The sequence below is a fragment of the Chroicocephalus ridibundus genome, chromosome Z (assembly GCF_963924245.1).
Source record: "Chroicocephalus ridibundus chromosome Z, bChrRid1.1, whole genome shotgun sequence".
NCBI lineage: Eukaryota > Metazoa > Chordata > Aves > Charadriiformes > Laridae > Chroicocephalus > Chroicocephalus ridibundus.
Genome location: NC_086316.1, coordinates 16,452,247 through 16,468,365, shown reverse-complemented (window position 1 = coordinate 16,468,365; position 16,119 = coordinate 16,452,247). Strand labels below are relative to the sequence as shown.

General features: G+C 51.9%; 1 protein-coding gene across 17 annotated transcripts in view; it reads left to right on the top strand.

Annotated features, from left to right (window-relative positions):
- Positions 1 to 1,896: 1,896 nt before the first annotated feature.
- TDRD7 (tudor domain containing 7) overlaps positions 1,897 to 16,119 on the top strand; it is a 45,035-nt gene continuing 30,812 nt past the window's right edge. For 3 of the 17 annotated variants that reach the window (XM_063319899.1, XM_063319898.1, XM_063319915.1), the window contains exons 1-4: positions 1,897 to 2,530; positions 6,083 to 6,304; positions 11,269 to 11,410; positions 12,857 to 13,070. In XM_063319899.1, coding sequence (XP_063175969.1) covers positions 2,423 to 2,530; positions 6,083 to 6,304; positions 11,269 to 11,410; positions 12,857 to 13,070 — 686 coding nt within the window. In that variant the 5' untranslated portion in view covers positions 1,897 to 2,422. Of the gene's footprint in view, positions 5,548 to 6,082; positions 6,305 to 11,268; positions 11,411 to 12,856; positions 13,071 to 16,119 lie in introns of all 17 variants that reach the window. The other 14 variants (XM_063319905.1, XM_063319904.1, XM_063319913.1 and 11 more) reach the window with 14 other exon arrangements.

The window sequence follows — 16,119 nt, the reverse complement described above, 5'->3', positions numbered from 1 at the left end:
AAATAATGGCTCAACTCTGTACTGAGTTTACAAGGCCTCAGGCCGAGGGCTGTGAAGCTTGCCTGTGTGAGAACTTTTCTTGGCCTGCCTGCAACTTTTACTTGTTTTAGCTGCAACAGCTAAATTTACAAGGTTGGTATGGCTACTTGTTTTGTGTTTCTTTATTATTGTTCAGTGTGACCATAATTTTGTAAAAAGAATGGCTGGAAACACTTGTTCTCTGTCAAATGAGATATTTGCAGCACTAGCACAGTGATGTAGTGAGAGAAATACAGATCTGGCATGACAGTGAAGGCCTCGAGAAGTTACAGCAAGAAGCACAGAGGAGTACAGGCACGAAGTGGGAAGATATTGGGTCACAGACTTCACACTGCAGGCTCCGTGGCAATAAACTCAAGCATGCTAGCATAGGGAGTGTATATGTGACTTATCCCAACAGTAAGTACAAAAACATTGAAAACAATGAACTGACTGAACCTCTAAAGAGAAAGCTCCAGGCCTCAGCTGGCTGCAACCCACATATCCCTTCCTGGCAATTAGGGACTGCCAGTGTTGTGACAGTAAGCATATTCTAAAGACCAGTAATGAGATTCACAACTATACTGTGATTACACAGTATACTGGAAATGCAATAGTCTGCAAAATGTAACGTGTATTTATACTATGACTGCTGTATCACCCTAATAAATGGAAAACTTGTAAATGCAAACAGCCTCAAATGAGTAAACTCTGTATTAAACATTGTCTTAAACATTGGGTGGACTATCTAAAAAAGCCTGGTCAGAGAATACCAGACCCTGACAGGAAGCAGTCTCTGGAGGCTGTCATGGTTATGGCAGAAGGTGGCTGTCACCGAGTCTTGGGTCGCCATCACTGGGAGCCCTTTGAAGGCACACCCCTGGTGAGGTTCAGCATCTTCACCTCTGCCCCTGCATATGCCCCTGCAGTCTTCCTCTGTGGGGCCAGCCTCTGACTTGGCTTTGGCAGCCCTCCATCAATCCTCTGTCATGCAGCTTGACCTGACGTTGCCTCCAGTTCGTCTCTCAGAAGTGGACAACATCTGCAGAGAAGGAAATGCTGCTGCAGGGAGCTACAGGGTGGCAGGACCCCTGATGGCAGAACGGTGAGGGGCTCTCCATGACTGGCAGTGGGGAACAGGGCTGACTTCACGAGGCCTGATGGCATACAGCTGGTGACCATCTTCTGCCCCTCTGTGTGGGGCACTAATGAGCCATGCGTGTGGACCGCTAGAGCGGTAACAAAAGCCAAACCTGTGGGATCTAAAGGTTTTAAATGTGCAGCATTGCTCGAGGTGCCCAGACAGACACAAGGCATCTGGAGCTTGGCAGCTGCCTGTGCAGAGGCTGAGCAGGCCCACCCCATTGAGAGGATGCTGCGGGCCCAGAGCAGTGCAGTCAAGGCCCAGGTGACGCCTGGGCACCCACCAGCCCCTCCCTGATGGAGAGTGCACCCGTGCAGTGGTTTTGTACAGGTGCTCAACAGAGAGCTCCAACTATAGAATTCAATTCAGTGAAGCTTTCAGTACTCAGAAATTGAAGGAACTAGGTTAATTAATTTAAAACCTTTAGAAGAGACGCACCTAACTGTCATTCCTCAGTCTCTCCTTCAAGAAGGCGACTTTAGCTGCTGCCGTGCAACAGATCCGAGGTTTCCCCGGCCCCATGGTGAGAGCGCATGGGTGCAGCGAGGCCGACCGCGGCGCCCCCCGCAGTCCCAAAATGGCCGCTGCCGCCTCAGCGGGGCGCCGCCTGCCGGCAGGCGGAGGCAGCTGGTGCGCGTGCGCGGCGGGCAGGCTCGGGTGAGGCGAGGCCAAGGCGCGGCCGGGACGGCGGGGGGGGGGCGCATGCGCGTGGGGCGGTTGGGCGCGAGCGGGCGAGGAGTGCGGGGTGGGGCCGCGCGGGCGCTGAGTCGGCGCAGGGGGAGCGGGCGGCGGGGCCGCGCCGTCCCCTCACAGGGAGGCGGTAGCGCTCGGCCCGGCCCCGGCTACCGGCGGCAGGGCGAAGCGGCTTCGGCTGGTGTCTGAAAGCCCCTGGGGTGAGGTGGTGGTAAGGAAACAGCGGAGCCCCGCCGGGCATAAGCCCTGCCGGGCTGGGGGGAGAGGCAGTGTGGAGGGCCAGGCTCTGCCTGTCAGCGAGGGGCTGCTGCTCCTCGGTGGTCAGAGAAGGTGTCCCGACTTCAGCGGGTTAGCGACTACTTTGTGCCTTCTGAGGAGACTTGCGTTCCGTAGGGTTGCGTTTGTAGTCTTCTAAAAGTATGGCTGTGAGGGAGTTATTCTAAGCAGAAAAAGTGTCCTCACTTCCTTGTTTTGTTAGCCTGAGTAATAATCTGCAGCATGGAGACTGTTCTGCAACTGTAGGCTCGTAATCTGTGTTAAGAATATTGGAAAAAAGTTTCTGTTCATATGCCGGAGAAGATTGATTTGAATGATGTGTCCTGGCTTACAGATAGAGGCTCCTCGGGCTGTGTTTCCAAGGAATTGTCCTCCCGTCTGGATGCGGTGAGCTGCCAGGTGAATGCCGTAACTATTGAATGACCTAACCTTACAGCAGCTGACCACAAAAATAATTTTAAAAAAGGTTCGGACATGCTCTGAGCTGTGTAGCTTTCTACTAATGTATCAGTGTGTTACTTACTGTTGTCATTACTGCACTGCATTGCAAGTCTGCTGCATTATTGATAGCTGTAGGAATGGGAACATCATTGAGGTGTAAATTGAAGACTGCATTCAGTTTAACCTTTGTACCTTACTATTTGTCATCTCATTTAACTAAGTGAATTACCCTCATGGCTGCTCCTCATAATATAATTTAGGAGCATATATTTTATGGTATCCTGTTTGCTAGTTCTGATCTAACTGAGTTCTTTAGTGTTTGTGTACTACAAAGCAATCTGATAGCGGCTTGATGTTGTCCGCCCCACGTCGTCACCCCCTTTCTGTTTTTATTGAAGTTACTCTTGTGTGTTGTTATAGATTGTGGCCCAATAATTGACAGGAACCAGTCCAATTAATCAAATTAGTTTATTAAGCAAGCGGCAGCAAGCAAAACAGCGCTGGGCGGCCGGGGAGTCTTTGCTCCGCCAACGGTGCACACCCACTTCCCGAAAGTAGCTGATTATATACTCTTCTGGTTCCCGTATATGTGTCAATCCTGGTATATTCTGTGTCTGAGCGACGTGTTGCTAGGGGGTCGGTCTTGTCCCGCCTCCTGGTGGTCGTGAGGCTGAAGGCTCCTCATCTTTATCAGTGTCCTTGGGGAGACTCTTTTCAGCTTATCGCACAACTTAGCTCTTCCCTTTGAAGTGTTAAAGCACACCAGAGGCCTGTGATTTAGGCCTTCAGGTGTCAAAGCGCCCCAGACAGCACACCGGATGCCTGTGATTTAGGCCTTGAGGTGTCAAAGTGCACCAGATAGCACACTGGATGCCTGCGATTTAAGTATGTGAAGAGTCGAAACAGTGTAAGTTTTCACCAGCCTTTAAGAAAGCCTGATTTGATTAACAAACATGATTCTCTTTATTACAGTGTCAACCTTTGAAACTGCCTTCCCAGGTTATTGTAAGTTTTCTTCCTTGTCACTCTGCCCAGCTGTAATGGATATTGCATTAATTTTTTCTGAGCAGTAAGTTCAATTCAGATAGTTCGGGTAAGAGGACGTTTAAGAGCCATATTAATGAAATATGAATTTGGGTATATTATTTAAAAGACAGAGTAGAGAAAAAAGCCCCAAAAATGCTTTTCACTGACTTTTCCATACCTCTTGTGTGTATGCTACTTGGAACACAGTTGCGGACAAAACTGTGGTTTTGGTGCATTTCTCAATGTTTGGGGGTTTGTTTATTTATATAATTGAAATGTTAATACCAAGTGGAGACTTTTGCATTTGTCCAACACATGATATCACCATGACACTGAGCGGATCCAAATGAGATAATGAACTTCCTGGGTCTTTTCCTTCTGGCAGGTGACCACCACCTCTTCTTACTCTTTGGGGGGCCTCCTGAAGCTCTGTTCACCAGCTGCTAAGCTTCTAAAAGGATGAGGGAAGGATCTAAATGCCCTGTGTGGCTGCCGCCTGTTGCCATCTGGAGGTGTGCAAGTGTGCGTGAGCAGCGTGTGCCCCTCCTTGTGGGTGCAGTAACGCTGTGTCCTGTAGCTGAGCAGGGGATGCTGTGGAGGTGGCTGTGGTAGAGGTTGTTCCAGGATCAGTCAGGGAACCACACTGTACCGGGAAGGGCAGGAATTGGTGGGGTAAGGAGCCATGCCTGTGTAAACACATGTATACACAGGGCTGTCTGAATAGTTGTAGGTGCGTGGGTGTACCTGTGTGTAACTGTATGTGTACACACACAGAGACGCGGTCAGATCAGTGGAGTGCCCTGCGCGCATAAAGTAAAACCATTCAAGGAACGGTGAAGAATAGGACTTGGTGCTGTGTCTCCTTGCCCGGCACCTGGGTTGGGCCGTCGTGGCCTTGGGTGCAGGAAGGTAGTCCATGCGTAGACTGAAATGTGTGGCACGGTGTCTGAAATGTGCTGAGGTTTAGGATTTCTCTTCCTTTTGGTGTGTTGCCCAGGGTGATTTCCCCTAATAAAGGGAAATGGTGAGGGGAGAGGGGCTGCTTCTGCCGAGAGCAGCACAGACGACCTTCCCATGGCGTCTCGCACAGCGTTACTGCGGCTGCAGCTGCCTGGTGCTGCTGCCGTTTGGAGCGAGCACCACGCAGGTATGCAAGCGGCAATTGGTCGCTTTCGTGTGCCTGGAGGTGAGGGAGTCTCCTCTTGTGTCTTGAGCTCGAGGGGCTTGAGGAGCATGAGGTGGCCTTCTCCGGAACCAGTGACTCTGCTCACGTTGGGCATTAGTTGCTGGGGGGTGAAGCTGGGGTGTTTGAAGCACAAGGGCAGCTCAGCGCTAGGACTCGACCCTGCATGCAGCCCACATTTTGAGAGCAGGGTAGTTCCAGGGCTGTGGGAGAGCTCCGTCCGTCTTCAGTCCACGATGTTGGTGGGGAGGTTTCTCTGTTGAGAGTGTCCCTTTGGGGAGTGAGGGTCTGCGAGAAGACGACCTACCCCGGAGGACAGCGCCTGCCCGGCAGCACTTGTGCCTGGGTCTCCCCGGTGTTTTGTGAATGTGGCTGGATGGCCCTGGAGAAGCCCTGAGTGTGCGCCCGCCTGTGAGCTGAGGGGGTGGGAGGGCTCTAGGCAGCTCTGGCACCCACTTTGAAACCACATCCTTTGTTGACCAGCCTCCTGAAGTGTCCCACCGGCACTCCAGCAGCCTGTGGCACCTGGGAAGTTGCTGTTGGAGATGAGGCAGCAGCCTGCTCACACCTTTACCGGTGCCGCAGTGGTGGGCGCATGTTTCTCCGGACAGGGCAGTTGCCTCTTGATGAGAAGGGGCAGTGTTGGCACTGGCTCTGTGGTGCTCCTCCTGTGGGCAGCCCCTGGCTTGCAGGGAGCAGGTTTTGCTTCTGTGGGGTTTTCTCTCTGAAGAGACACCTGTGGATTTGAGGAATCGTGCGCCTGTGGGTAAGACGTGGCATGGCCCGGGTGCATGCGATTTATATGGCGGAGCAAACACGCGTCCCGTGGGCATTCGTGCGGGCATGTGGGTTTGTGTGTGCGAGGAGCGGCCATGGGTGAGCTACGTGATGCCACGGTGGGACCTGAGTGGAGAGGGCACTGGGCTCCAAGTTGGGGGGTGGCGGGTGGAAGTCCTGGCTCTGCAGGCAGTGACATGGGCCAGTTGCGTGGCAGCCCTGCCCCTCTTCTGGTCACGTGGTCTGTGGTGATTGGCTTGGCAGGGCCAGCCCATGCACAGGGGCTGCTGTGCTCCTTCATCTGCTTTTTTTTGACAATGTCATGTCCCGTATATTTCATACCACCCACTTGGCTGGCAGAACCAGCCTCCTATAAGTGTACCCAGAAGTATCAAGGTCTCCAAAGAAGAGCCACTGAGCTACTGAATCCTTGCTTATTTGGGGAGGGAGGCTGAATAGTAAAAGTTAGTATTTTCAGCCTGTGTATGAAAAAATGCTTTTTCTTTTTTTCTTTTGGAATGGAGGGGCTACAGGTGAAGATGCAGGACCCTGAACTTATTGCAAAAACAGTGCGAGCTGTTCTTCATCCCTTTAAAAATGGAGTACCTTTGTCAGAACTTCAGGGTGAATACAAATCCCTGACCGGCGACTGGATTCCCTTCAGGCACCTAGGACATGGCACACTGCAAGGCTACTTGGAGAGCATCCCAGGAGTGGTCAGAATGGAAAAGAACAAAATGGGAGAGGTAAGAATCAGTTACAGTTCAGAAATGGCTTTTGTGTTTGTGAAGTGTGTATAACTTTACTTCTGCCTGTGCCGTGGATTTCTGAGAAAAGTACTGTACCATGTGTGTGGTGCACTAATGTTGAGAGAATTGGAAGCTGTGGCATAAACCAAGAGCCCCTTACTTTCCTGTGTCTGCATGCAGACTGGAAGTTGTGTTTGCAAAAGGTGCAAGGTTGCAGGGCATTTTCCGAGGAAAAGGAGTTCTGGCTAGAAAGGCAGTTTGTGTGACTGTAGAGCTCTGGTCCCTGTCTCGGCATTTCTAACTCTCGGGGGAATATTGGTGGGTTGTCCTGGGACCTTAAAGAAGGTTAACTTGTGTGCATGTGTCTTGATCATCTCTTCAGGGTGGGGTTTAGCGTCATCTTTTACCTCAGCTTAGCAAGGGTACAGGGTATAAGGAGTCAGTGCAGAGGTCAAGGAGAAGGTGGACCAGTGCTCAGCAGAGAATATTAGTATGTTGGGAGAGTCTTCCCTTATTCTTTGGTCTTGGTGCACTAGCCTGTGTCTCATGGTGGCTGCCAGCTTGGAATCAGCTTGCCAGGACCTTTGACAAGTCTCCTTCTCCTTGTCAAAGGAGTCAGAAGGCATTCTCTTGGTGGTTGGCATAGCTGCGTGACGTGTAGATGATCTGTTTTGAGTGGAGGGCTTGAAGCATCTCCCTTGTTGGAGCCATGTCTGGGTTCCTGAACACTTATGTAGAGTGTGGGAGAGCAGAAAGCTAGCAGATGTTGGGCACAATGCACAGCACTGTCGCAGCAGGTCTAGAGAGACAGCAGGGCTGAGCTCCCTCGTTAGGACAGCTGAATATGGATGGCTGGGAACAGAGAATTAGTTCTTCCTGGTTAGCTGTGAAAGAGTGTGACGAGAGGTGTCCTGTTTTTTTTTGCTGATGTCTGGAAATGTGACTATTTTTAAGCAAGAGGTTCCCTTGCTGCATTTTTACAACTGTCAGAATTTGCCCTTTTGCAGCAGATGTCCAGTTTGGGGTTCTTTTTCACTTGCTCCAAGCCTGCATTGGCTGCAGCTACATCAGTAACATAAATGCAGGAACCTCTGGGAACATTTGTAATGATGCAATTTAATGCTTCCTCATAGTGGCTCTGGCAGATAGCCATCTGTTTCTAACTAGGGCCTTGCAAGGTGTAATCGGGTATCCTCCCATTGCCTTGAGAGCCTTTCTTATCCTCTAATACTATGTCTGCTGAGAGCCTTGTGGACTCTTGGATATCAGTGCCTTCTCTGTGGCAGCTGTAAGGAGAGAGTGAAATGTGGCTTTAGGAGTTGGAAAAGGACAAACCTAATAAACAGGAGACTTGAGGTAGTTGAGCAGGACTTGCTTTGTGGATTCTTGGATAGCAGTGCATTCAGAGGGACCTCAACAACTGGAGAAGTGAAATAACACTATGAAGTTCAATGCAGGGAAATGCCAAGTCCTGCACCTGGGGAAGAATAACCCCATGCACCTGTACAGTCTGAGGGCTGACGGGCTGGAAAGTAGCTTGGCAAAGAAATTCCTGGGGGTCCTAGTGGACACGAAGTTCACAGTGAGCAGCAATGTGCCATTGCAGCAAAGGAGACCAACAGCGTACTGGGTTGAATTGGGAAGATGGTTGCCAGCACACGGACAGAGGTGACTATTCCCATCTGTTCAGCTCTGGGAAGACCACATCAGGGAACCTGTGTCCAGTCCCATGCTCCTCAGAACAAGAGAGACAGGGACACACTGAAGCAAGTTCAGTGAATGGCTGTGAAGATGAGGAAGGGACTGGAACATCTTTGATGGAGGGCTCAGAGACGTGGGACTGTTCATTTCGCCCTATCTACAAGAAGGGCTTAAAGAAGGATCCAGGAAATTATAGGCCTATCAGTCTTATTCAGTCCCTGTGAAGGTTATGAAAAAAATCCTCCTGGGGACTCTCACAAGTCAAGCAAAGCACATGATTGGGAAAAGGCAGCATGGATTCTCCAGAGGTAAATCATGCTTGACAAACCTGATCACCTCCTACAACAAAATAACCTGCTCGGTTGATGTGGGGAGAGCGGTGGCCATTGTCTACCTGGATTTCTCCAAGGCCTTCGATACGGTTCCCCACAGCCTCCTCCTTGGGAAACTGATGCGTTACAGTCTAGACAAGTGGTCTGTGCAGTGGGGGAACTGGCTGATAGGGCACACACAGAGGGTGATGGCAAATAGCTCCTTTTCAAAGCGGCAACCTATGACAAGTGGGGTTCCCCAGTGATCGATACTGGGCCCAGTGCTGTTTAATACAAGTGATCTGGGTGACGGGATCAGGTGTACCCTGACGAAGGTTGTTGGTGACACCAAACTGAGTGGGGAAGTGTACGCTTTTGAAGGGAGGGCCACCCTGCAGGAAGATCTGGATAGGCTGGAAGTTCAACAAGGACAAGTGTAAGGTCTCGGACCTGGGAGGACATAATGCAGGAGTGCAGCACAAGCTGGGATCCACCTGGCTGGGAGCATCTCTGTGGAAAGGGACCTGGGGGTCCTGGTGGACAAAAGCTCAACATGAGCGAACAGTGTGCTGCAGTGGGAAAGCAAGCCAACAGGATGCCGGGTTGCATCAACACGGGCATCAGCAGCAGAGATAAAGAAGTCATTATCCTACTCTCCTCAGCGCTTGTCAGGCCACACCTGGAATACTGTGTTCAGTTTTGGTCACTGCTGTGCAGGAAAGATGTGGAATGAGAGGGTCCAGAGAAGGGCCACCAAGATGATCAAAGGCCTGGGAAGCCTGCCGTATGAGGAAAGGCTGAGAGAATTGGGTTTGTTGAACCTTGTGCAAAGAAGGCCTAGGGGAGACCTTATCACCATGTTCCAATATGTAAAGCGTGGCTACAAAGAAGATGGAGACTCCCTTTTTACAAGGGGTCACATGGAAAAGACAAGGGGTAACAGATATAAGTTACTTCAGGGGAGATTCCAATTGGGCACAAAAGTGAAATTTTTCACAATGAGAACAGTCAGCCATTGGAATAATCTCCCCAGGGAAGTGGCGGTTTTCCCAATGTTGGATACTTTTAAGATTCAGCTGGACAGGATGCTGGGCCACCTTCTCTAGACTGTGCTTTTGCCGAGAAAGGTTGGACCAGATGATCCTTGAGGTCCTTGCCAACCTGGTATTCTATAATTCTGGAGAAGGGAAGGCTCAGGGGGATCTTATCCATGTGTATTAATACCTGTTGGAAAGAGTAAAAAAACATGGAGCCAGCCTCCGTCGCCAGTTCTCTGTGGTATCCTGTGAACAGACAAGACACAACAGGAGCAAAATGAAATACAGGTAATTCCATTTAAACATTTAAAAAACCACCCTTTTTTCAGGGAGGGTTGCTAAACACTGGGACAAGCTGTACAGAGTGGTTGAGAAGGATCCATCCTGGGAGATACTGCACCCTAGACAGCACAATATCCTGAGCAGCTAGGTCTAGTTGATACTGGTCTGAGCAGAGAGGCTATATGAGATGGTCTGTAGAGATGTCTTTCAGCCTCAATTTTTCTGTGATTCCTTGCCTTTAACCACTGCAGTGGTGAGGCTGCTGCTATGCTTTTTGCATAGGTGTTGACTGCGCAGCAGGTACGCTGCCTGATTTCTAGCACGAGGTCCTTGGAAGTGAGAGCTGTCCCTCAGAAGGAGAGAACCTCCCTTCACTGGCTGTATGTTGAGCCAGCCCAGTGCAGATGCTGGGTGTGCAGGGGAGGAGAAAGAGGAGAGGAAGGACAAGCTGGAGTGCTCTGCTGGAGGCCAGAAGTATTGCCTTCTTCCTAGTGTTGTCCTCCCTTGCCCGTGTTTCATGGGCTGTTTGGGTCAGCCCTAGAGACTGAGGATGACTGTCGAGCAATTGCTAAGCCGCAACAGCTTGCTTCCTTTTTTGTCTTGGCACTTGGTTTTTCTGCTTTGTTTGTCCTGCCTTGCTTGTGGGAAAAGATCCTTTCTGGAGCTGCTGTTTGCTAAATTTCAGAGGTGCTGGCCAAGTCCCTGAGTTTCTTCTGTGCTGAGTTGTCAGACACTGTGCTTGTTTGGGGCCATGGTTATGAGGGTAATGGTGCTTTGTGTGAGGGCCCCTTTTTCAGCCTGTACCACCACCACAGAGCATGGCTGAGACCCATGGAGAGAGCCTCCGAGATCACGGATTCCCATTTTTCATTTGGGGGTTTCTGGGTGGCTGCCTGCGTCCTTGTGAAGCCCTGGAGGAGTACTGGTCCAGCTGCCTTTGCAGGCTGTTAGCAGTTGAATGGCCCAAAAGTTAGGGCTTGCATCTCCACTGTGAGGCAAAGTACATGCTAGGCATGTGGTTTGGGGCTTGATGAAGCAGTGTTCCTGATCCATTCAAGGGATGGCCTGTGGCAGCATGGCTGAGACACGGCAAGGGGAGGTTGAGGTAAGAGGCTGTTAAGGAGGCCAGGGAGGTGGCCTCGGGCAAACCCGAGGCCGGCCCGTTGTTGGAAGCCAGCCCGGTGCCTGCAGAGGAATTGTGCAGCCAGGGTGGCTATGCCACTTCTTTGGTAAGTGGGTCAAAGGCAGCCGAGCTCAGCAGGGTCAGAGTGGTGCCAGAGCCCCTGGCAAGCCTTGGCAGGAGGAGCAAGGGCAGGCTGGAAGCCTGTGGCTTCCTGGCACTCTAAAGCGAAGCCTGTAGGATGGGAGTGAGAAACCAGGCTGTTCCCTGGTGGGGCCCTAATGTGGGAAGGTGATGGAGAGGCTCTGGCTGTTTGCTGTGCTGATTTCTGGAGGTGCACTGCAAAAGGAGAGGGTGGTCTCCAAGCCTGTGTCTGCTGCTCAAGACTTTGCTGAACTGTCTGCAGGCCCACGTGACGCAGCAGTTACAGGCAGGGAAATAGTTGCAAGTCATTCTGCGGGCTGTGGACGAGCTTGGACCTCACTGACTGTTTCCCCCCTGTCAAACAAGGTCACTTGCCATGCTGTTGCTTGCAGCGAGACAGTGCCAATTGCTCAACTGGTGGCCCGGCAGAGGAGTTCCAAGAGGAAAATGGGACGGCAAGTGAACTGCCAGATGAGGCTGAAGAACACGTCTCCAGTCACATTAGCAGGTAAGCCTCAGGCAGCTATGGAGGGCCTGCCTTTGTGAAAGAACTGTGTGGCTGCTGGAGCAAAAGTCTTGGCCGTGAGGGTGTGTTACTAATGACCACAAGTTGCGTGGTCCCAGTGAAGGAGTTTCTGGGAGCAGGGAGTGTTGTTGACAAGTGTGCTTTTGCTTACAAGCCATGGTCAGTGAGGAAGCCCTTCTCGAGTGTGTACATGAGATGTGAATGATCTTGAAAAAGAAAGTTCTCAGAGTACACTTGACTACTTCCACCTGCCCATGCTTCTGAGAGGAATGTGGTTGACATGCAGGTGAGGAGTGTGGCCATGAGCCTGCTTGCTCTTTGAGGCCAAGCTCAGCCCATTGTGGAGTGGCAGGGATGAGCCGTGCTCTTGCAGTGAGAAGGAGCCCCAGCAGCATTGTCTGTTGCTGTTTCAGCAGCTCCTGGTGCTGCTGCAAGTTCCCTGGTGCCACGACATTGCTGATGCCCAAGGGCTGCTGTTTGCATCTCTGTGCCTTTTGCGTAAGCTGGTGCAGCAGTGTTTTCCCAGAGCATGTGGGTCAGGTTTCCCTCACTGCCATGCTGTTGTTGTGTTGCTGTCAGGGGGGTATCCCAGGATCAGGCCCATCTGCTTGTGAGTTGGCATCTTGGAGCATCAGTGGGTCTCACAGTTTGTTGTATTCCCTTGTTCTTGTCTGTAACAAAGGGTTTGCTGCTTCTTGCTCTCCTATGACCATGCCAACAGTGTGCCCTCTAGTTGGGAAGCTGCAATGGTGACTCATATCCCAATTAAACAACAATGTTTATAAACGTGTATTGGTTCATGTCTTGCATGGCGGTACCCCTTGGAGGTGTTTGAGCCTGGCCAAATTGGTGTGGTGCGGCCAGCAAGTGACCAGCGAAGTGACCAAGAGTTTGTTTATCCCAGTGTGCCCTGAGGGCCAGTTTGTTGTGTTCTTCTGCAGGTGTTATGTGGTAACGACTGCTGTGTGGTAGGAGTTTGGGAGGAGGGTGCTTGCAAGCCAGGGTAGAGAAGAAGAAATGCCTTGGGGGGTGATGCAGGAGGTGTCCAAGGAGATGGGAGTTAGGCTGCATGTGCTACATCTCTGGGAGCTGCTTCTGCTGCCATTGGGTGGTATGCCATATGGTTCCACCTGAGGCATGACCTGTTGTGGTACCTCACAGGTGCATGGCTTTTCAAGAGTGTAAGGGGAGATGGGTCTTCTGTCTTTTTCCCTGCTGCAACACAGTGCTGGGGATTGTGGTTTGTGAGTCCTTGGGTGCATGCCATGATGTTGTAGAAGAGAGACCCCCCCAGCCATGGCTGAGAGCATCCCTCTTAACCGCCTTTTGGAGAAGTATGGGATCCCTGGAAGGAGTTACGTGCTGTGCTTGAACTCTGGGTTGCGTGGAGGAGAGTGCTACTCATGTCTACATCTGCAAACTCTTTAGGAAAGCCCAAAGGAACTTTGCGACAGCCCAGGTCTTTGAGCGTGCCAGAAGAAGGCAGCAAGAGGCCTGTTCCTCGCCCACCACGAGGCAGAGGAGTGGCGTGTGGAGTGGTGAAACCCACTGTGGAGAGTGCACGGTCTGCCTTGCCTCCAGCCACTGGGAGTGGACCATCTAAAGAAATTCCCATGCAGAGGCACGTCACTGTGGTAAACAGGTCAGTGTGTGCACGTGTGTGTGTGTGAGCGAGGTGAAATGAAGTGTGGTGGAGCCTTGGATGCTGCTGTGCTAGTAGTGCGTTTTGGGACGTGGGAATGCAGGCTCCCACCCTTGCGGAAGGTGAAGTTTGAATGTGGGTCGGTACCGAAGAGGGAGACGGTGATCCTTCGTCTTTTTGGATGCTGCCGTAGCTACCTGTGCTCTTGGCCTGCTTCATGTCTTCTTCTGGGGAGAAAGGAGGCCAAAGGTGTCACGCCAAGGGTGTGTGTGGATGTCGCTTTTGCCAGGCCCAGGATCCTGGGAGCTGTTGTGGCCAGCGTGATAGAAAGCAGGAGGTCTGTGTGTAGGTGACAGGCGATACTGTGCATTCAGAGTCCTGGTTATCTGCAGGCAGCTGCTCTTTACCGCTTGCCTGACTTCTCCATTGCAATGTTAGTGTTTGTTTCCCCTCTCACTGTGCTTGGACCCAGCGGCTGCCTGACCGTGTTTGGGTGAATGGAGATGAGGCTGGAGCTGCAGTTTCGCTGGGTTAGCAGTACATGCTGGTTTTCGTCCCACTTTGAGCCTCTCTAATCCAGGTGGCTTACCCAACTGCTGGCCCCATCATTTCTTTCTGTGTTGTTTTTGTCCGCCCTGGGCCATCAGCTGATGTTGGCGAGAAGGTGTTTGGTGTTCCCTCATTGTGGCTGCCTAAGTCCCCTGGAGCTGTGATTGTGGTGGTAATCCTCTGCGGGTCAGCGGGATGGGTTGGAAATGAGCCTTGCGCTGAATGGAAATGGCAGTGGTGTGCCGCTTCCATGGCGGCATAGCGGTGAGGTGGCACGGAGCAGAATGACAGCTTAATTCCGCCGTGGAGCCTGTTCTTTCTGGAAGTCCCACAGAAAGCAGGCACATCCTGCCCCAGTCGCCTGCCTGAGTCCCATGTCTGGATGGGTCTGGGTGCCGGAGCGGGAGATGAGGATGCGCTCAGAGCCCCCGTGAGAGCAGCAGCCACTTCAGCTTTTGTGCCCGAGTGCACAGCATTTTACTAATGGCTGATAGCACCGCCTCGTGACCTCCCTGCTGCTCGGCGAAGGGCCCTTGGCTATGGCAGTGCTCTGCTGGTGGTGCTTTCTGGGAGGTTCCCCCGTGTGCTGGTGCTAATGGAGTGAGCAGGTGCCCCGGGGAGGGTGAGGCAGCCTTGTGGCTGCCGGCTGGATCTGCCGGGGCTTTGCTGTGGGGCAGGCTCCTCTCGTGGGCAGGAGGTGCTCCTCGTGGGCAGTTGGGCTGTGGCTGTAGCAGCAGCGTGCCTGGGCAGAAATTTGGAGGAGTTAGGAGGTGTGTGGTGGTGGGGGCAGGAGCCAGAGGCTGTGAAGCTGAGGTGGGTGAGAGGACAGCAGTGGCGGGAGCAGCGGGGAAGCCAGAGGAGCTGGCAGTGGCCATGTGAGGAGCGGAGGGTTTGGAGGTAGAGGCCAGGGAAGAGAGACGTGCTGCGTGTGACAGGGGAAGGTGATGAGGCCGGGACTGTGACAGGAGAAGGGAGACTCGAGATGGGCCTGTCTGTCTGCGCCAGAGCTCCTAATAACTCAGTGTGGACTGAGCTATCCCCGTTCTTCTGCTCCTGAGCAAGCTGGGTGGATCTGCAGCGGAGAAAGATGTCACCCAGCACTGTGCTCTGTTTTGTCGAGGAGGCTGCTGCAGGAGACAAGAGAAGGGCCCAGCCATCCTGCTGTGACAGAGAGATGATGGGAGCAGGTGTGCACAGGCCTTCCCTTTTCTGTGTTTGCAGATGAGTTTGATTTTTTTTTTTTAAGTGGCATTTCCCCAAAAGGGAGAGATAATTTGTCCTGGGACAGACAGCAAAAAGAGCACTTACATTTCTCACCAGGTCAGTTGCTGGTCAGAGGTGTTTTGTAGTACTTGAAGCTTTGTTATGCTTGAAATAAAATTAGGTAGATATCCGCCCTATTCTGGCTCTTCTAATGGAGTATACTCCATCTTGTGTTTCATCTTTGTTCTTCTCTGTCAGATACCCCTGAGCTTCTTTCTGGCAATAGTGTTCTGCGTTTGTTTCTGGTGTCTGTTCCTGCCATACTCATGAGGAGAAGCTACAGGCAAAGTGTACTTTGGCCCAGGTACTTCTAGAGGAGAAAACATCTTGTGCTGTTGCAAAGGGTCCAAATGCTGTCCTGTTAGCTTTACTAGAGAAAGGGTTTATGGAGAAGAAGATCATATTCTGTTTTAATGCAAGGTTGCGTAGTGGCCCATGTGACTGGATTGATTTGTTTCAACTTGGCCAGTTTGAAGCAGGACTGGCAAGATCCATGGCAGATGTCCTTGCTGCTTGGGGGCGTTTTGTGCCCACAGTGCTGCTGTAGTTGCTTGTGCTCTGGGAATTGCAGGAGGGAAAGCTACTTTGATCCAGGAGGTCCTGACCTCAAAACAGTGTTCAGATGAGTGGAGGTGTGAGCAGCATCCACAGTCACCCTGGGCTCACACCAGCCTTGTAGGTAGCCAGCACAGACTCGAGGGCACTGTTCCAGCAGCAGTGCCAGCGCTTGCCTGTGAGAGTGACTGAGCAATCACAGCAGAGATTGGCTGAGAGAAGTCCTGAAGGTGGAAGAACTTGTCTCTGACCTATTTCCCAGTCTGTGGTGAGGCGCTGTCCATGTGCAGTTTCTCTGGGTTTGTTTTCTGAGACCCACCCTGCCCTTCTGCCCCTCCATTTACCGAAGTTGTAGCAAAGCACTTGTGTGTCTTCAGGACTGCACTTAAGGGTCTTTGATTTCTGCTTCTGTTGAGCATCTGTGGGAGGTCTGTGTTACTTGCCTTGGCAGGATGTCCTCCCAGTAACAGGCTTTGTCTGAGTGCTGACTGGTCTGGGTGCTCCACCCAGCATCACTTAGTGAAGCCCCACAGTGAGGTTTCAAATGACAGTTCCCTCGTGGCTGCCAAAGTCTGTGTCCCACCTCTCTAGCACTCCCTGGTGTTCTGCTGAGAGATTTTCATGACCACAGCTTCTGGGGCTTGCTGCTGCGTAGGCTTGGGTGGAAGGGGAACAGGCTTGT